A 21,970-nucleotide genomic window follows, 5' to 3' on the forward strand; every position below is an offset into this window, starting at 1 on the left:
TCGTTGTGTATTGTGTATTATGTGTATACATGTGCCATTCTTAAGGGTTATGCAGAGTCCAGAGACTTTATCAGACATCTTCCTCCATTGTGTACAACTTATTTTGTATTTGTATTTGTTTTTGTTTTTGTTTTTTTGAGATAGTCTGTGGGGATAGTGTTAAATTGTTAGTATGAGTTGATCTGGAATCAGCTGGGAGATGGCCTGGGTATGCCAGTTGGGGGAATTACCTTGATTGCCTTCATTGAGCTGGGCAGGCTTGCCCACTCTGGGTAGTGGGACCATCTCCTGCCATATAAATGAAGAAAGATAACTGAGTGCAGCTGCTGCTGCTTTAAGTTGTAATTTTTGTTGGGGGGTGTGCTTGTGAATGTGGGCACTCATGTGCTGTGGTGCATGTATGGCAGTCAGAGGATAGCATTCTCTCCTGCACCAGGGATGTGAGGATTGAACTCATGTCCTTGAGTTTGTTTGGGAACCATATTTCTTGTCCTCTGTGCAGTGTGACTGAGGGTCTCAAGCTTCTGTTCTGTATCTGACCTAGAACTGTATTGAATTGCTTCATTAGGATGTTTTGTCACAGCAACAGGGAAATATTGCATTAATCCAGGACTCCCTATAGAACCAGAGGAGAGTCTCTTTATTGAAAGGGGTTTTATTAGAGTGGCTTAAAGGCTGTGGTCTGGATAGTCCAACACTGACTGTCTCAGGACAGAAAGAAAGGCCAAGAGTCTGGAAGCTGTTTAGTTCAGGAGACTGGATGGCTTAGCAGCCCCAGTCTGGAGCTGGACTCCTGGAGGGTTTCTAGAGAGCTGCAAGTCTTCAGTCTACATTGGATGAAAAAGTGGATTTAATACCAATGAAGAAATGCCTCGGCACCAGGATCCATGAACTTAGCAGTAAGGATGAGGGCAAACTTCCTTCTCTGTAACCTTTTATATGAGTTTTGCCACCTCTAGTGTTTTGATTAAGAAAGTCCTCATAGGTGTGCCCTGAAACTTGGGTTTTAGTTGATTCCAGCAGTCACGTTGACAACCAAGAGTAATCCATCCCTGTCAGCGTGACACATAATCACATACTCTGTTGCACTGACGCTTTTTTTCTGGCTAATTTATCTGATAGTTTCAGATGTCATTAATAATAGTGGTCCCTACATGCTTGTATATAACTCTTCTAAGAACATTGACATTTTTCTTCTTTTTTAAAAAATTATTATTATTATTTTACATGCATTGGTCTTTTGCCTGCATGTATGTCTGTGTGAAACTGTCAGAAGCCCTAAAACTGGAGTTATAGACAGTTGTGAGCTGCCATGTGGGTGCTGGGAATTGAACCCAGGTCCTCTGGAATAGCAACCAGTGCTCTTAACTGCTTAGCCATCTCTACAGCCCCTACATTTTCTTAGAAAACAAACAAAGCACAGTACATTGGTAACATGTTTGAATTTTGTTTGGATAAAATACTTTTGTACTAATATGCTTACAGTAAACCCATGTATACATTGCAGTGTTCTGGTTTATTTCTAATGTCTCCTCAATCTAAGGGAAGGGGCTGTCCTTTGTAAAGCAGAAGTCATGAGACTGGAAGTATAATTCAAGTTCTTCAAAACAAAAATGTTCTAATAGTGGCATTACCATTGACATATTAAAATTGTGTTGTCTATAATTTCTATTTTACTTTCAGGTTTATATTGAATGTTTTTTTGTACATTAAGTGTTCTCATAATTGATATATTGAATCATTTCATTCTACATGATTTATTAGCACATTATACATTTCTTCTCTGCCTGTGGTTGAAATAGGCTCTCACATTTATTAGTGTTCTGCAGGTAGAGTTACTTGCTTTTTCTAGTATTGACCTTGATTTAGGTTTTAAAATGATACTGTAGGACATTCTTTCTTGTCCCTCTCTGGAGAAAACATAACATTTGTCAATATTTTTCTGTCAGTACAATTTGCCAGAGTGTGCTTTCATAAAAATGTTGGAAGTTTCATAATATACTTTAGATATATGCATACACATGTGCTTCAAAGAATTACTTAAAGAATTAAATGTAACAGCTAGTTAACTGTAATGTGAACGATGTGAATCAACAGTTTGTCTGACATTTATTTGATGAACTTTTGGAGCCCTTCTCAAGCCTGTGGTCAGCAGAATATTCTAACCTGTGCAAACTGATTTTGGAATCATGCTTTCTTGTTTCTTACAGTTCTATAAACACGTGGTACAAAGTGTTGAGAAATTCATTCAGAAAGTAAGTGCATGTTTTCTTTCTTTACTACCTAGACTAAATGTGCTGTAGTTTTTTTATATTGATGATTGTGCCCTCAGCCTTCATTTATTTATTTACTTATTTATTTTTAAGCATGTGATTTAACTTTTAAAGAAATCCCCTCCCCCCAAAAAAGTAGGGGTTTCTCTATGTAACCTTGGCATCTTGAATGTCCTGGAACTCACTCTGTAGACCATGGTGGCCAGAGCTCACAGATCTGCCTGCCTCTGCCTCCTGAGTGCTGGGATTAAAGACATGTGTCAACACTGCCTGGCTTAAACAATACTTTTTATGTATATGAATATTTTACCTACATTTATATATGTGCACCAAGTGTGTGCTGGGTCCCCCAGAACTGGAGTTAGAGATGGTTGTGAGTGACCATTTTTGTGCTGAGAAATGAACCCATGTCCTCTACAAGAGCAGCAAGTACTCTTAACCATAGAGCCATCCTCCAACCTTTTATGTTCTCCTTTAAATCAAATACTTGAGTTTAAGTATTGATGGATTGTTAAAAAGAAACTTCCAAGTGTTGCAGATGTAGTTTTTCAGGTGGAGTGCTGACCTAGCATACCAGTGACTCTGCATTCCGTCTCCAGCACTTTGTAACATAGGATTGTGCAGGCACACGGGCGCATGGTATAGTCCTTGACACTACTGAGATTCATGCTTAGGCTTAGCAAAGTAGAGGCCCATCTGGACTATGCCAGATTCTTTCTCAAAACAAAAAAGACTCGTTTTATTTTTGATTGAGAAATAAAATGCTGAATAAGTAGAGTCATGCAGTGTATAGCCTTTTGAAATAGTTGTGAGCTCAGTATCATTCTCTTGAGAATTGATCAAGTTGTTACATGTTTGAAGTAGCTTCTTCCATTTTGTTTCTGCATGGAATTCTGTTGTAGGATGTTTCAGAGGTTAAGCATTATCACATTTTATGTTCACTTTATGTGCTGTAAACACATAATACAGATAAGGATTAAGTGTTCAAAAACCTGATGTTATCTATGTTCCCATGTTTTAGTCATGAAAATTTTATAGCTGGAATGATGTATGATGGTGACAAATGAAACATTAAAACTGATTTTTTGCGGGGGGCGTTCAAGACAGGGTTTCTCTGTGTAGCTGTTGGCTGTCCTGGAACTTGCTCTGTAGACCAGGCTGGCCTCAAATTCCAGATATCCACCTTCCTTTGCCTCCCATGTACTGGAATTAAAGGTGTGCAGCTTCACAGCCTGGCAAAAAAACTTGACTTCTTTAAGGACACCTGCTTAGAATACTTGGGCCTCTAGCTTTTGTTGTAATGAATACAGCCAGAAAACAATTTATGTCCCGGTAATTCTCTGCTTTTATGCTGTAGGAAGAGTTTTTATTGGTACTGAAATCAACTGTCCCGCCAACTGCTCCCAAATAACCACACAGAAATTTATTATTAATTATAAGAGCTCGGCTGATAGCTTAGGCTTGTTTTTAGCTAGCTCTCTTATAACTTAAATTAACTTATTTCTATTAATCTATGTGCTGCCCGAGGCTGGCTTACCTCATCTATGAACTTCCCATGTTATTTCTTCCATAACTGACTCAAGACTCCTCAGACTCTGCCTTTCTTCCCAGAATTCTCTCTGCCCTGAAAATCCTACCTAGCCATTGGCCAATAGCTTTTTATTAACAATGAGAGCAACACATCCTCACAGTGTACAGGATTATTCCACAGCATTATTCACTTACATATTTTTTTTGTGTGTACATGCATGAAAAACAGTATGTATATGTGTGTCATAGTGCAGGTGGAGATGAGGAAACTTATAGGAATCAGTTCTTCTTTTACCTTGTGGGTCCCAGAGATCAAATTCAGCTCACCAATGCTTGGTGGCAGGTGCATTTACTGGCTGAGCCATCTCCCCATCTTGTGTAATTTCTATAAGACTGAAGCAAAGTCGAGAACTATGGACATTAATGAACTATGATTTTAGCAGTAGTATTTAGTCAGCTCTATCTTATACTATTTGTTATTATTTAAAAAATCTACATATTAGTTATTTGAATCACAAAATTAGTTTTGAATCCGAGACCTCATGATTTGCTGACATTTCTCTTACCTGTAGTTAACCATTGTGTTTTTATCAGTTTGAAATGTACTAGTGAAATCTTTAGCTCCATTCATGAAATCTTTTTGTCCCTGGGAAGTCTACCATTTTGTATGATTACTACAAATTCATTGTTCTCATATCCTCACATAGGACTGATGTTGTCAGTGAGCACTGTTTGCTTTAATGCAATCTGGATACTGTGTTTTAGTAAGCTGTATTTAGTGCTGTTGTGGCTACTATTCACTGCAGTACGGTCTACAGAACATGTGTTTTTCCTAGGTTAGGTTCTGATGGTGTTCTGTCTCAGTTGGAAACTTTCAGCTTTTATTAAACTTTCAATTTTCTTTTTTTTTTTTAAAAAGATTTTATTTATTTTATTTATTTATTATGTATACAACATTCTGCTTCCATGTATATCTGCACACCAGAAGAGGGCACCAGATCTCATTACAGATGGTTGTGAGCCACTATGTGGTTGTTGCTGGGAATTGAACTCTGGAAGAGCAATTAGTGCTCTTAGCCATCATGTCTCCAGCCCAACCTTTCAATTTTCTACTGCATTATGTCAGTAATAGAAGAGACTCATTTGTTGCCATTTTTATGAAGCAGACATGCAAAATAAATAAAAATTATCACAAATCCTCTTGGCACTACCATATTTTTTTTTCAGAGACCTTGATTGTTTCCAGCAAGTACCCATTTTTAGTTTTTAATTATGTGTACGTGTGTGTCTGTGTCTTTGGAGTCCAGAGACATTGGGTCCTCCAGACCTGCACTTACAGGTAGTTGTGAGCCACCAGACATGGGTACAGGAACCAAACCATGACCCTCTATAAGAACAGAGTGGGTTAACTGCTGAGCAGTCACCTCTCCAGCCTTCCGGTATCCATTCCAAAGTGAAACTAAAGCAGTTGGTCAGCCTTTGCTCCATCTGTTTTTCTATCCTTTGCTATTTTCCCAAAAAGAATGGCAGTCTTTTGAAAAACACTAGTTATAGTTACCTTTGTTATACCTCTTAAATATGTACACTTTTATGTAGTGCGCAGCCTATTAAAGATGAAGTTTGACCTTCTTTATATTATATAATAATATAATATTATATAATAATAAATGTATATATTCTTTATCTGAGGGTGGGTACACAAGGACCTGGGCATTTTAGGTATAGGTAATTTGAGAGGAATTTCAGAGGCTCCTTGTCCATATGTACTTTTTACTAACATTTCTTTGTCCTAGGATATTTTAGGTAAGTTCTAAACACCACACAGCTTCAGTTTATATTTCAGGTACAACTTGCCCTCCTTGATTATGATTGCCCAATGTTTTACTTTTTTCGAGACAGGGTTTCTCTGTGGCTTTGCTTTGGAGGCTGTCCTGGAACTAGCTCTTGTAGACCAGGCTGGTCTCGAACTCACAGAGATCCACCTGCCTCTGCCTCCTGAGTGCTGGGATTAAAGGCGTGCGCCACCAATGCCTGGCTACTTTTTCTTGTGAAGTACATATGCACATATGCAGGAAGTCATTGTATACACAGCTATGTTTTTGTAAGGACAAGACTTGCCACTCATTTTTATAATCAGCTACCTCTTCTTAATCTCTTGCATTTTCTCTTCCTATGTGACCATAGTCAGACTTCGTTTGTCCTTGTTTAATGTTACAAGAACTGTGACTTTTTAAAAAATTATTTACAGAATATTAGTTTCTGTAACCAAATCCACATGGATAATACTCTTTATATTTAGTGTAGTGTGTTATTCCTATACGAATGAGGACAGTTTTAAGTTTAATGTTTTTAAAACTAATCTATTAATTTGTGTATTATGTTAACTCATCATGGAAATTTTCCAGAATTAGCAGCATAGCTTAAGTTGCCCCAAACTTGAATTTTATAGCACAGATGTTGGAGGTGTGGGTGTGTAGTTATGTCTGTGTATATACATACCAGTAATGGCAGTATTGTCTGCCCATCTGTAGAAGAAGCAGTCTTGCCAGATTTTGTCGTCATCAAACAAAATTATGGAAATATTAAACACTCCACTAATAAAAAGAAAAAAAGGTAAAAAAAAAAATTCCCCAGGAAAATAAGAGTTCTGTCACTGTTCTGATACCTGGCATCGTTTTTAAAGTCAGTGTTCTTATCATTTGTAAAGAAGGGTTCTGGAGCTAGATCAGCTGGCATAGCTGTGATCATCAATCACTGTGTCAGTGCAGGTATAAGGGGTAGCAGGTACTTGTCTTGCTGCCGCCGCCATATACCTGACAACAGCATCCTAGGGAGGTAACAGTTTGGCTTACAGTCCACCATGGTGAGATCTGGAAGCAGGAGGTGAGACCATTGGCCTCAGAGACAGAGGGAGAGGGAGAGGGAGAGGGAGGGAGGAGAGAGAGACAGAGAGACAGAGATGGAGAGAGAGGGGGGAGTGGAGGGAAGGAAGGATAGAGATAGATAGATAGATAGATAGATAGATAGATAGATAGATAGATAGATAGATATGCTGGCACTCTGCTCTCTTCCTTTTTTATTCAGTCTGGGACCCTAGCATGTAGGACCCTGCTACTCACAGTTAGGATTGGTTTTCCCACCTCAGGCTAATCTAGAAATTCCCTCACAGATGTGATGGGCAGTGTTTTTCCATGGTGAGTCTCAAGTCTCCTCAAGTTAACCATATCAAGTTCCCTTTTACCGGGATGTGTGACACAGTGCTTGCTGTTCCATCTACATAATACAAAATTCTTAAAACACACACACACACACACACACACACACACACACACACACACACACACACACACACACACACACACATATATTTTTTCTTTTCATTAGCATGGATTAGTTACACATGAAATGGGTTTCATGATGGCATTTTCACATATAAATAAATGTGTGTAATGTATTCTGATCCGTTTGGCCCTCCCTTACCTTCCATTGTCCCTCACTCCTGCTACCCTTTCTCTTCCTAAAAAGTCCTGCTTTCTTTAAACTTTTTCTGAACATTAATTATTTATTTAGTGGAAATGAGAACTCATCCATGGAAGTCAAATGACAGATCATCTCCTACCATGTAGGTCCCAGGGATCAAACTTAGGTCATCAGGCTTGGTGGCAAAAAAGCTCACTCTCTGAGTCCTTTCATGCCTTCTCCTTCTTAGTGACTTGGTGGCTTTCATTGTTACATGTAGGAGAATGGATGGGGGTTATTTAAAGGAATGTGGACATCTTACTGATGGGCTCATCCCTGAAGAAGTGTATCTTCTCTGGATTTTGTTTTTTCAGGCTGGTGGGAATTGTGGTGTCTCATAGGCTCTCACTGTAGTTGAGGCTGGCCTGGAACTCCTGGAGAGCTGCTGCCTTTCTGCCTCCTAACTGCTGGGATTACCACCCTTGGCCACTAGAATTCATAGAGGTTTTTAATGTCAGGTTTCTTCTCCCATCATCCTTCAGTGACACTTCACATCATTAAAGATCAGTCACCTTTCATCCCCCTCCCCAATGAGTGTGTCTGTGTGTGCACACACGTGTTCATGCACATGGAGACCAGAGGCCAACTTGAAGTACTATTCCTTTTGTGTCATCCACCTTGTTATGCCATGGGTCTGTCACTGTGAACTGGGGCTTGATGCTTAGGCTAGTGAGTCTGAGGAATCACCTTGTTTTCATCTCTCCACTAGTAGGATTATAGATGCTGGGGGTTGAACTCAGGTCTTCATTTTTGTGTGGGAGCACTTTTCCACCTGAGGTGTTTTCCTAGCCCGCCATCTCTTGCAACTTTACAGTGTGACCCAGGCCCTTTGAATTTGAAGAGGAGGATGGATAGTAATTTTCCATAGTCTTCACTGGGGTGACAGGAACATGTGTGCAAATATCACACCCAGCTGTTTTACGTGGATGCTAGGGATTTGAACTCATGGCCTCACGTATAAATAGCAAGCACTCTTACCCACTAAGCTATTTCTCCAGTCCTTAGTGTAGAATTTATACTTACTATGCAGTCTATAAATTATGAATTTTGCTATTAAAACCTTAAAATAGGCTGTTCATAGACCAAATTTTCAGATAAAAAGAAAAATTGTGGTGTCACCCTGACTGTATCTTGGGATAGCCACTAGCAATGTTGCTCTTGCAGAGGACCTGGATTCTATTTCCAGCACCTTGATGGCAGCTCATAGCCATTTATAACTCCATTTCCAGGGAATTTGATACCCTCTTCTCACTCTTGCAGGCATCTGGTGTGTATGAGGTGCACATCCATACATGCAGGCAAAATAGTCATACATACAGAGTAAATAAAGAAAGAAAAGACAAGTTTTCTTAGGTTTCTTGTTCTAGAGTAGAAAGCTTGATTTCCTGTGCATAAGCTTGGAAACCCTGGGACCACAAGTTAGAGAACCTTGTAGTTCATGAATCATAGACAAGTAAGTTAAAAGACAATGACACAGTGTGAAAATACTCATGTTTCAGTGTTAGCATTTTTTCCCCAGAATTTTTATGGCGGTAATGTCATGTCCCCTTTAAGAGGTATTTAATACAGCTTTAAACTTTGGGCTGTGCGATTTGTTCTTCTACTGATAAGAAGTGTAGTGTTCAGGTGGAGTCTAGTGTATGCTTGTGGGGAATTTTCTAACCTTTTCCTGATGTTGCTTCCATTGTTCTAGCTTTTCAAAATCATGAAATAATTTTTTATAATGTCTTATTTATGAGATTGTTTTTAGACATTGAAGTCAGTTATGCAGTGTTAGTCTGGAATTTGGGTGAATGACAGTTGACCTGGTGCATTGCATAGCCAAAGTAGATTTTATTCTTGAAGGTACCATTCCAGAGGTGGATCGTAAGGACCTGGCAAAGTCTGGTAATGGAACGAGCAGTATTTTTATTTGAATAGGGCTTATAATGTTTTTTTCTATCAAGGATTTTACCTTTTTATTTCCTCCCCCTTTCTACTCTTTTCTCACCAGTGTAAACCAGAATACAAGGTACCTGGACTGTATGTTATTGACTCCATTGTGCGACAATCCCGACATCAGTTTGGTCAAGAAAAGGATGTGTTTGCACCCAGATTTAGTAATAACATCATTAGCACTTTCCAGAATTTATATCGTTGCCCTGGGGATGACAAGGTATGGTATTATTTTGTTAAAGGAGAAGTTACTCTCTTTTTCTTAGAGTCTTTAGATTATCTTATATTACCTTGTGCTATCATTTACTTTTAGTTACTCTGAATTTTAATAATTATTGTAACGGCCACACTCCTTTTTACTCTTAGATGGTTTAGAGAGTAGAAAGGTGTAGTTGCTTTTGCTGCTTTTTTAATTTATTGAAGCAACTTCTATTAAAAGAAATTGGCTACAGAAGTATTTTGAAATTATGTTAGACATTTAGTTCAGGGTTGTGGGTGTTTGAGTTGATGTTACCATTTCAGTTTTGTGGAAAAAGGATCTGCCAAGCAAAATTCTTTTGTTACAATTTTGTAAGTTCTGAAGACCAACAGTCAGATCTTAGTAAGTATCCTGTGATTAGCAGGTAAAGAATCCAGAGCCAAGAATAAAGGGAAATGTTTCATTCATATCCCTTCTAACATTACTTAAGTTACTTAAGTTGAATGCTGATTTGGAAGGAAAATGTAGCTGGGTGGTGGTGGCACATGCCTTTAATCCCAGTACTCAGGAGTCATAGGCAGGTGGATCTCTAGGAGTTCGAGGCCAGCCTGGCCTACAAGAGTTCCAGGACAGGCTCCAAAGCTACAGAGAAACTCATCCCCCCCCCAAAAAAAAAAAAAAAAAAAACAGTTAGGAAAAGGTTATGAGTGGGTGAACGGGGCTGGAGATGGCTCAGTTGTTAAGAGCATTTACTTCTCTATTAGATGCATACCAGGAGTCAGCACCCTCTTCTTCCCTGCTCCCCAGACAATCACATTGAAAAGAGAGAAGGAGAATCAGTGAGGGTTGTTGCAAGGAAGATTCATATAACTAGAGCTTACAAGATTGGGTAGTTTTATTTTTATTCACCATTGTGTCTTGAATTTTAAAAGTTATTATTATGGGGATAAATTTATTATTGCATATTCTTTGTAAATATTCTTGGATGTAATTCCTTGTATTTTATTTTAGCTATTTTGGTATTATGGTATTTAGTTATTTTGGTATGGTAAGCCAAGCCTGTAGTCCTAAAGAATGTTTCAGATTTCAGTCACTCATCTTAGTAAGTTCTTAAAATAGAATCCCATGTAAAACAATTCATTAATTTAAAATAGTAAGTAGCAACAACTGATTTAGAAATCATACTGACAGAGTGCACAAATCATTCTTGATCTTGTAGGTTTATGACTAACCTCATGATAGTTTTTATGGATAAGGTATTTTAAAAACCATATGAGGAAAGATTCATGAATCTGTAATCTCAGTAATAACAGAGGATGCTATCTATATATAGATACACAGAATGATGTTGCTGGGGTTTCAAGAACATGGATTTCAGACATTGAGAAATGTTCATAAAAGCCAGAAGAATGCCCAGTATATACCAAGTGCCTCACTGTGCAGAAGCAAAGGTTGATCAGAATCCTAGAAGCATTTGTTGTATTTCTTTATTTTTTCCTTTTTGGTGTTTTCAAGACAGGGTTTCTCTGTGTGATAGCTCTTGCTGTCATGGAACTTGCTTTGTTTGGCCATGAACTCACCAAGATCCCCTGCCTCTGTCTCCTAAGTTGTGTGCCACCACCATGGTTTAGCTGTATAATTGTTCTTATGCATCATTTGAAATACTAAGTTTTACACATTTATTATAACCTGCATGTTATTTAAAGTGAACCAAATCTTTATTTTTAAAATTGTTACTTTTACTATTATAAAATACTATTTATTTGTTTTCTTTTCCAATGCTTAACAGAAGCCTCTAATTTAAAAATTTTATATTAATGTATAAAATAGCTTTAGAATAGTACTTGGTGGTTCTTGGTTATAGAACCTTTATATTAAATAGTTGTGACTCGGATTTTTCTGTCTGACATTAAGGGGATAGTTTTTACTGGTCTTAGTATGACTTCGAGTGCTTGTTATTATTTCAAGAAGTAGGTGTAATGTTTATTTTTTTAAAAAATAGTAGAAAAACCTTTAAGATTAAAAAAACGTATGGTAAAACATCCTGGAACATCCTTCTTCATTGGGCATGTACTTCTGCCTATAGACCCGAAGCTTCCAGGATCTGTAACCAGTCCTTCAACCAAGGAGAATCTAAGTAGCAGTAGAGTGTGACACAGAGATGTGTGTAACCCGGTCTTATCAAGTTTGTATAATGCTGAATAAGAAATATGCAACAATTAAGTCAATAGAATTTGAGAAGTAAGTTGGGATTTCATATGAACTCTGTTGGAGATAGGTAAGGATTCCAAGTTAGTTGAAGTAGAGCTGTGACTGATGATATCCTGTAGCTTTACACCAAGGGCTTGTGGCTAAGGTTCGCACATGCTAGCAGCTGAACCTTTCGTTACAGTCTAATTTTGTAAATGATGAAATTGGGGGTTTAAGTGTTTGTAAAATTTATTGACACAGCCTAGGACCAGGGTGAATGAGAAATGTCAAGTACATAGGTCATGAGTTTTATAGACTCTACTTAAATGGGACACAATTGTATGTACCTCATCCAAAATGGGACTTACCCTAAATACTTGAGAAACCCAGAAGAGAGTGAGGTTAAAACACAGCATGGCCGGGCATTGGTGGCGCACGCCTTTAATCCCAGCACTCGGGAGGCAGAGGCAGGCGGATCTCTGTGAGTTTGAGGCCAGCCTGGTCTCCAGAGCGAGTGCCAGGATAGGCTCCAAAGCTACACAGAGAAACCCTGGAAAAACCAAAAAAAAAAAAAAAAAAAAAACCCAAAAAACAAAGAACCAAAACCACTGCATGATATACCTGTAGGAGTGGGTTGACATTCTTTGAGAGAGTGATTTGGATGCATAGCTGCAGTCAAAGGGTCTGTCAGAAAGAGACAAGAGATGGAGGAAGTGCAGATTTTATTTATTTTTGCAAAATGTGGACTCAGATTAATAGTCACCAAATAATGTAGAGCATTATTGATATAAAAACATAACTCTTACCCTAAGGGCCAAATGAGTAATAATACTAGTGGGGTGCTGGCTTTATCCATCTTGGGAGAGATTAGGTAGGAACAGTGACAAAAGAATAGAAGAGAGGGCAGTATCTCATGTTATGCATAGACACGTTTATTTGTTCTGGGTTAAAGTACATTTATGACAAAGTTCTTAGGCAGAATTTGAGTTTGGTAAATTGTCGTTTTTCTTTTGGTCAGGGAAACATGCTGAACACAGTCGCTGAGCTACATTTCTTAAGTGGAGTAATGACTTCTCTAAAATTATTTAAATAGCTTATAAAATGAAATTTGTTAAGAGTCTCATTAGATGAGGACTTTGTCCTGAAGTTACTTGCTAGTTCAGAAGGTAAGCATTGTATGAGACAGGGTTAAATTCACCTTTATGAGTGCATACATATGGTCCTGAGATAGAGTCTGCCTCTGCCTCAGGGTTCTTAGGGCAGGGCCTATGACATAGTTCTATGAAGAAAGCGCTTGATGTTCAGGCCGAGCGACCTTCATTTGATCCTGGAACCATGTAAAGGCGAGTTATAGGACAGTTCTGTAGCCAGCTATGTTATCAATCTCATGGGAATTGACATAACATAGAAAATTGAGCCTAGTTGTCACCTTGCTTAAGCTAAGTGTAGCTTTCATTTTTCTTGTGTAGCTATCAGAAGTAACTCCCCTTACTGCCTAAGTTAAGAATTGCAGAATGGGCCGGGCGTTGGTGGTGCATGCCTTTAATCCCAGCACTCGGGAGGCAGAGGCAGGCGGATCTCTGTGAGTTCGAGGCTAGCCTGGTCTCCAGAGCGAGTGCCAGGATAGGCTCCAAAGCTACACAGAGAAACCCTGTCTCGAAAAACAAAAAACAAACAAAAAAAAAGAATTGCAGAATGGTTAAAAACAATTTCAGTTTGGAATTTACCATAGAAATATTTTAATTTCTTTTTACATTGTATGCCTGAATAATGTATATGAAATGAGTGTGTTAAGATTTTGAAAGCAGAAGAAGTTAGAACATACAGAATAGTTGAAAACAACTTTTGAGATGGAATTTAACCATAGAAATACTTTAATCTTTTATATCCTATGCTCAAATAATCTGTGTGCAATGAGTTGTGCTAATTTGAAAGCAAACATTCATTGTCCTTTTTTCTTCATTCTTCTAGAGTAAAATAGTGAGAGTATTAAATTTATGGCAGAAGAATAATGTTTTTAAGAGTGAGATTATCCAGCCTCTTCTTGATATGGCAGCAGGGATTCCTCCCCCAGTTGTCACTCCTGTTTTGGCCAGCACCACTGCAGCTATGAGCAATACCCCAGGTATGTACCTGTAGTGCAGGCTTGGTGTCTGAGACTCAACTTATACTCCTACCCCTTAATGTGTAAAATGCAAGGTAACAGTGCGAAGCAATTTGTCCATCATTAGATAATTGAAAGAAAGTGACTTGAAGGCCATGCATGGTGGCACATGCTTTTAATCTTTATACTGTGGAGAAAGATTCAGGTGTATCTATTTGATGTCATGAAATAAAATTACTTTTGCTGTTAATCTAAAGTTTATAAAGCAACTTTAAGAAATGATTTTCTTTTTCTTCAACCATCAGAAACATACATTTTTTAAAATGTGTTGATTACATTTTTTTTTTTTTTTTTTTGCACTCCCAGGAATTGAATGCAGAACCTAGAATATGCTAGGCCAGTACTCTTCCATTGAGCCACACCTTCAGTTCTCAGTGAAACTTCCCCTGATTTAGGTTGTTTGTAACTCTTTAAACTTGTATATAACTTAACTTGATGTTTTCAGGAAATTTGGGGGATGTAATTTTTAAGAAGTATTGCTTAATAAAGCCAAGAATGCTTTAATGTAATTATTTCAAAATTGTGTCTTCTTGGAATATTTAAATGATACTTTTCAGTTTTACTCTGAGCCTGTTTGTTAACGTTTTGGTACGTAGTTTTGTACACTTGTCAACAAGCATATTTATATATATAAATGAGTTTTAAACAAAACATGTTTTTTTTTTATCTTATACAGACTCACAGTTTTTATCAGAAAAGATTGTAGTTCTGTTGTTTCCTCTTGTTAAAAAAATTTTCTAAGTCAGGGGGTGGCGGCGGCACACCCCTTTAATCCCAGCACTTTGGAGGCAGAGGCAGGCAGATCTCTGTCAAGATCAAGGCCAGTCTGGTCTACAGAGTGAGTTCCAGGACAGCCAGAGAGCCATACAGAGAAACCATGTCAAAAAAAAAACAAACAAACAAAAACAAAACCCAAGAATTTTCTGTTGCAAACCTTTGATGACAGTCGTCATCAGAGCATAGTAGCTTCGTTTGTTTAAGACAAGTATGGGCAGATCCCATTGGGGTAGAGTGGATGTTTCCTTCCTATCTGTAAAACTACATAAAGGCCTGCGGTAGTTTTCAATATGGAGGCTATACAGTGAAAATAAGCTATCTGATTATATTTTATATATAACTGAATGAATCTTTCTACTTTTTCAAGTATTGTTCACATACTTTGTGTGTGTGTGATGTCTTTTCATAAAGGAACCCCTGTGACTCCTGTTACTCCAGCCAATGTGGTCCAAGGTTTACCTGATCCATGGGTATCTCAAATAACAAACACAGACACACTGGCAGCTGTTGCTCAGATCTTACAAAGCCCTCAAGGTCAGCAGGTGAGCAGTCTTTCTGTTGTATCAAGAAGGTTCAGCATGCATCGTCTTCCTAATGTGTAGTCCATAACATACCACCTTAAAGTTACGGGGAACACTACACCTGTAACTGGTGAGTTACTCTTGTAACTTGTAGTTTTCACTCAGCCGTTCATTGTGGACATTATCTTGTCATTAATGTTTGTTCTGTGATAAGTTCTTTCTATATTAGAATACTGCGATAGCACATAGCTTGTGCCAACAACTGTTAGGTGCTGTTGCTATACTATGGATAAACCAGCATGATGCCTCTTGTCATTGTAGTAGGAACCAATAGAATATGAAGTCACTATAGAGAAAGTTACTGCTATGGTGATTTTAACAGTGTTCTTTGGGGGAAATGGAGATATCAGAGGGATATGTAAAGGAGGAGTAGTCCAATCCTGTTACCCTTCTCTTCATGTGTTGCTTCCTTCATTCTAGTGCTTTAGAGTGTATGTGTCTTTTTTGTTTGTTTTTGATTTTTGAGTGTGTGTATCTTTTATGAAATTGTTGACTCTAATAGTAAGGTCATGTTGATGTTGTTTTCTACCATATTGTATGGTTTTGGTAATTGTATGACTCCAATTTGTTTCCTAATATTGCTGTTTTAAGATTGAGATTATTTGTTTCTATCTTGAATAGTATTTACACCTTTTCCAGTTAATAGGAGCTTTGCCATTTTCATTTTTCTAACCTCAACTGAGTTATAAATTGTAAAAAGTATGCTGCGTGGTTTTTTATTTTATTAACAGTGTAATTGTGTCTGTTTATGAAGCAGTAATATGATATTCAATTCATATATAAAATTTGGAATGTTCAGATTGAGGTAAATGGCATATTTACTACCTCAGCCATATATTCTTTTTGTTGTGAACAGTCAAATCCTCTTTACTGGATGTGATGTGATAAAATAGTCGTTGTCAACTGTAACTGCCCTCCTTTGCTATAGAGTGTTAGTTAATCGCTTACTCCTCACTCGGCTATATGAAGAACTCTTAAAGGGTTAATGCTTCAACGTTAACCTGGATTATATGCACTAGGTACTTGTTAAAAACTCTTATTATTATGTGTGTTTTTGTGTGCATGCACCTAAGTGTGTGGAAGTCACAATTTGCATGGATTCATTCACTCCTATCATGTGGTTCCTGGGGATTGAGGAAACCCAGGTCATCAAGCTTACTCACAGAGTTACCTCATGAGCTCTCTTAAGTGTTTTTGTTTTGTTGTGTTTCTAAGATTTTACTTTATTTATGCTTATATCTGGAGGCCAGAAAAGGGTGTTGGATTTTCTGGAGCTGGGGTTGGAGGTGGTTGTGACCTGACTGACATGGGTGTTGGGAACCAAACCTGAGCCCTGGAAACTACCACTGAGTCATTGTTTTTAGCCCCATGCTTTGTTTTGTTTCTTAAAGATGAGTGAAGAGCAGGAATCGGTATTACTATGACTATAATATGCTCTATTGATCATTAGTGACACATTTTGGTAAATCTCTGATTCTCCCTATTCAATAAGTTTTTCTTCTGTTTCAGAAAATTTGTTCTCAGTAGTAAATCTGATTGATAGAAAAGCTGTTGTCCTGTTCAGGGCTTAACCCTTGTGGAGTTAATTAAAGAAGAATGAAAAGCTAGATGACAGCATCCAGTGTGTGTGAGGGTTCTTTGTTCTTTTGTTACTGTGTGACTGTTTTGTTTGTAATACTTGAGACTTCCCAAAGCAGGCCAGGTTTCTCAAGGACTTTTGTGCCACCCACTTTGTCTGCTGTTGTGCTGTGGTGCACACTGACTGGAGCACCTGGGGAGGAGCGGGGCCTTCATCTTATACTTACTTCCAAGTGACAGTCCATCCTTGAGGGGAGCCAAAGCTGCAAGCTGGAGTTAGTATTGACCATAGAACTTCCTGGCTCATGGTCAGTCACCCTCCTTACATATCCCAGGCCCTGTTGCTTAGGGGTGATTCCACCCACAGTGACCTGGGCTGCCCTACTTCAGCTAGTAGTTAAGAAAATGCTGCTATTCTGACTGAGGTTGTTCTATCGAGGTTGCCTCTTGCCAAGGGACATTAGGTTTGTGTCAAGTTGACACCTAGAATCTAACTATGACATTCCACTCCTTGTTAACTTTGACACAACAAACACCACTCTAAACCATATCTTTTCCTTTGTTGGTTCACCAAATTTTATATGAAGTCCTAATATAAAGCCCACTACAGCTTTAAAAATTCCAGTCTTTAAAAATTTCAACACTTTGAGACCAGTATCTGTTTTAAGTTCACAAGTCTCTTCATTGTGGACTCTTATAAATTCCAGAGTACATTGCATACTTTCTAATTCCAAGAAGGAAGAACCAAGGCACCAGTTAAAAAAAAAAAAAAAAAAAAGCAAAAAACCCCAGTGTCTGAGCTGGTCCAAAGTGTTGACCATTCACGGCAAACACACAGCTTGTGTCATAGGCTCAGGCCAGCTCTACCTCACTCGGGCTTCTGTTTCTGGTGGACTTTCCACAGTATTAGCATCTCCACTATGCTGGGGTTGCCATTGCAATTGAGGCAGACCTCTTCCAGTGTCTTTTCCTGTTTTCTTCAGGGACTCTGACCCTGATACATAGTGCCTCTGTTTTATTCTGTATTTTTTATTTCATGTGTATGGGTGTTTTCTCCTGACTGTGCACCATATTCTTGCCTAGTACTCGCAGAGGCCAAAAATGGGGTGTGGTCCCTGAGAGAGTTACAGATGGTTGTGAACTACCATGTGTGTGCGGACATTGAACCCAGTGCTCTTATTGGCCAAACCATCTCTCTGGCTCTCATAGTGATGCTTTTCACCTTCTTTGTGACCTCTACAATCATTCAAAACAAGTACTATGTGGGAGACATTATTTGCCAGATTGTCATGCCACCTGATGTCTAACTCCTTTAATATTTTTCATTCTGTGTTAATACACCATGACTAAAAGTGACCATGTAATAGTTTATTTTTGGCTTAGATGTCCAGAGGGAGGAAATCCAGAGTGGTAAGAGAAGCATGTCAGCGGGTATGTAGAGCAAAATGCCGGCTGGTCACATTGTGTCTCACAGGGAGCCCAGAGATCACATTTTGAACTCTAAACAAAAACACAGACTGTGAACTAGAAATGTGGCAAGGTTCTAAGTTCTCCAAACCTGTCTTCAGTCTCCAGTGTTGTGTTCTTCTTTGGCCAGGCAGTACTCCCACCCAAATGTCCATAGTTACCCCAAACAGCACAATCATAAGGGACCTAAGTGTTCAAATACTTGAAACTATTGGTCCATTTCTCATTCAAACCACCACACATTAAAAACACTTTCTCTGTAGGATGATAAAATTTATTGGCCAAAAATGTTTATTCATAAAAACTCAATCCCACCTCCCCAATTTTTTTCCCCCTTCCAGCTTCAGCAGCTAATACAGACCTTACAGATCCAACAGCAGAAGCCCCAGCCTTCCATCCTGCAGGCCCTGGATGCTGGTCTTGTGGTTCAGTTGCAGGCACTGACAGCACAGCTTACAGCTGCAGCTGCAGCAGCCAACTCGCTTACACCCTTGGATCAGGGAGTCTCTTTCAACAAGGTAGTCTTTACAAATACCAGTTTTGTTTATGTGAACTGATAAACTTTATGTCACATTTAGATTCTACTTTGTAAATTATATTTTTATCACAGACTTTGGTTGTATGTGTTTTTGATATGACCTTTTTGTTTAGCGCATGTTCGTTTCTAATACACAATCTGCCTACCTCAGCCTTGAAAGTGCTGATTTTGGTGGTTTATCTTTTTTAATTTGACCCTATGAAATAATGAGTATGTGAAGCTCAAAGAAAAGATTTTCTGTAAGTTGACATTGCTGTATATTTTATATTTAGGTTTAACTATGAAAATACAGTGTTTTTAAAGTTTAGGCTGTTTTATGAATAATTTTCTGTGTGATATCCTCTTCATGGTTGTCAGTTAGGAGTGTATAAAGTGGTATGGGTGTGTGTCTATACATATGCACATGCAAACCTGTGTATGTAGTTTTTGTTTTTTGTTAACTCTTTGGTCTTTGGTGGGGGTGCCACCTAGATCCCAAATAATCACATGGAGACTTATTCTTATGAATGCCTTGCCTTAACTTGGCTTATTTCTAGCCAGCTTTTCTAAAATTATCCTATCTACCTTTTTCCTCTGGGCTTTTACCTTTTTCTGTTTTTCTATATCTTTTCTTTCCTTCTTACTCCTTCTCTGGATGGTGGCTGGCCACTGGTGTCCTATCCTTTTCTAATTCCTCCCTCTTCTCTTATTTATTCTCTCTGAATGCCAGTCCCACCTGTTCTCTCTCCTGCCTAGCTCTTGGCTGTTCAGCTCTTTATTAGACTAATTTTTAGACAAAGTAGCATAGCTTCACAGAGTTAAAACAAATGCAGTATAAAAGAACGCAACACGTCTTTGCATCATTAAACAACTGTTCTACAGCATAAACGAACGTAACTCATCTTCAACTAATATTGTACATGTATGTATGTTATTTCTGCTATTATTATTTTCATAGAAAAATCAATACCAATTTTTTGGGTAGTAACTTCATTTCTTGGATAATGAGCCATTTGTCCAGTTGCTCTTAATTTAGTCCTAGTTGCTAGATCACATTTTAACATGAAGTTCTTAACAGGACTAGTTAACATTTGATTATGGCCCTAAATGGCTTTTTTTTTTTTTTTTAAAGTTATAGTTCCATTATCCTTCATTTTCTGTAAATACTGTTTTGTGAGTTAGGCATGGTGGCGCATGCCTTTAATCCCAGCACTTGGGGAGGTAGAGGCAGGTGGATCTCTGAGTTGGAGGCCAGACTGGTCTATGAAGCAAGTTCTAGGATAACCAGGGCTACACAGAGAAACCCTGTCTCAATAAACAGAACTTTTAGTGTTTTTACTGTCTATGTCAAAATGATTTCCCTTTGTGATGATGAAATAGTTCCTTGAGTCCTAAGGAGATAATTCCTGCATCTCCGGAGGAACTTGAAACTGTACATGAATGCGTACGTGTACTTGTGATAATACTTAATAAGTAAATTAGGCACAGTGGGAATAGAAATACAGTAATGAAACTTTATGATGGTTTCTCTTGAAAGAATTATGGCCATAATATTTTCAGACTATGCTTGCAAATGAGTAAGTGAAGTAGCACGGATGAAAATGTGTAAGGGGGACTGCTGTATGTTACAGTACTCTAAAAGCATGCGTTCAAAATGCCTTAGTCTACTATGGTATAGTGTAAAATGGCACAGTATAGTTACCTCACATTAGCATTTGTAATATTTACGTGGAAGCATTTTTTAATTTGTCTTTTTCTCCCCCTTCTATAGAAGTTGATGGACAGGTTTGATTTTGGGGAAGATTCTGAGCATAGTGAAGAATCCAAAAAGGAAATGCCTACTCCTCAACTGTAAGAATTATGTTTTTCTTTGTACCTGTATTTTCTTTTTCTGCTGTTCTAAATGCTGGGTGGGATGTTAACAGTCTTAACAGTTGGAGTGAGCTGTTCATAAGTTGGGGTATTGTTTCAGGCTATAAGCATCGAAATTATGGAGGGCCGTGGACTTGCTGTCTTATTACCTCCCTAGATTATTTGGACTCTTTCAGATCTGTGCAAATAGTTGGGATATATCAAAGTTCCCTATAGGAAAATTGATAAGCATTGGTAAGTCTAGTTGTGATTTTTTTTTAAATATCTCTGTTGGCTTTAAATAACTTAATTGTAAGGTTATTTGTAATAGAATGTTTCTGCTGAAGTCCAATTCTAGAAAGTATGCCAATTTCTGAGAAGTGCATTAAACTAGTTAGAATTAAGGATTGGAATTATGTGGATTTTGTTTATTTAAAAATGGATTTTTTGTTTTTATTTAAATTGATGACTTTCTCGCCTTAAACAGTTGTACAGAGCCCTTTGTTTTGTGAGGGGATTTGTAAAGATCAATAGGAAAGTGTGAGAAGAGGGAGAGGGAGCATGAGTGATGAAAGCCTTTTGGAATTTTCATTCAAACAGATAATACTAGTTTTTATGTACTGGGGTAATGTATATGAACACATAAAATACAAACACATCCTGTGTGTGTACAGGGATTTTCCTTGACAGAGTTTAAAAGTAGTATGACAGAATATAAATAGTGAAGTTGGAATGGCCATTGTGGGTCATGTAGATGAAGGAGCTACACAGTGTAGGAACTTCCTAATAGTCCTGGTGGTAGAGGTAGAGTGCTTCCTACCTTCTGAGGAAAGAGCTCCTATGACTGATAGTGTCACATGCTGGTCTCTTGAACGGAATTCCCTCATTTTCTAGGTACTAATTAAAACTTTATGTTTTGAAGAAAGGAATGATTGACTCCATTGTCTTTCAAGACATAGCCATTCAGTATTTGAAGATAGATAACCATTCTTCCCCATAGGTTTGTTTGCTGCAGATGATGTACTCTTTTTCAGCTGTTTGAAGACCTGTCCCCATTCTGCTTGCCCCTTTTGGGATACTCTCTCTTTTTTCATGTCTTACCTTATGGCACTTAGAATTCCAGCCGTATTCCAGGTGTGGCTTTCGCAGAGTATAGTTGCATTATTATTTCCTCTTTTTATCTAAACATTGTTTCTGTTAACATTCCTAGTAACACAACACTTTTCTAAAAGGAACATATTCTAAACAGTTTATAGGCAATGAAATTACAGATTTTACACATGCTGATTGATACCATTTTCCACTGTCTCATAGTTAAACATGAGTTATTAAAAATTGACAATGTTTACATGCTTTTACCTCTTTTACAAGTGTTTTGAGATTCTTTTA

General features: G+C 38.0%; 1 protein-coding gene across 3 annotated transcripts in view; it reads left to right on the forward strand.

Moving 5' to 3' along the window:
* Scaf8 (SR-related CTD associated factor 8) overlaps positions 1-21,970 on the forward strand; it is a 124,237-nt gene that overhangs the window by 28,750 nt on the left and 73,517 nt on the right. For 2 of the 3 annotated variants that reach the window (XM_027401049.2, XM_027401050.2), the window contains exons 3-8: positions 2,211-2,255; positions 9,316-9,477; positions 13,618-13,771; positions 14,999-15,129; positions 18,555-18,731; positions 20,502-20,581. In XM_027401049.2, the coding sequence (XP_027256850.1) occupies positions 2,211-2,255; positions 9,316-9,477; positions 13,618-13,771; positions 14,999-15,129; positions 18,555-18,731; positions 20,502-20,581 (749 nt within the window). The remainder of the gene's footprint in view (positions 1-2,210; positions 2,256-9,315; positions 9,478-13,617; positions 13,772-14,998; positions 15,130-18,554; positions 18,732-20,501; positions 20,582-21,970) is intronic. The other variant, XM_027401051.2, reaches the window with a different exon arrangement.

The sequence above is a fragment of the Cricetulus griseus genome, chromosome 2 (genome assembly GCF_003668045.3).
Source record: "Cricetulus griseus strain 17A/GY chromosome 2, alternate assembly CriGri-PICRH-1.0, whole genome shotgun sequence".
In the NCBI taxonomy this organism is placed as follows: Eukaryota; Metazoa; Chordata; class Mammalia; order Rodentia; family Cricetidae; genus Cricetulus; species Cricetulus griseus.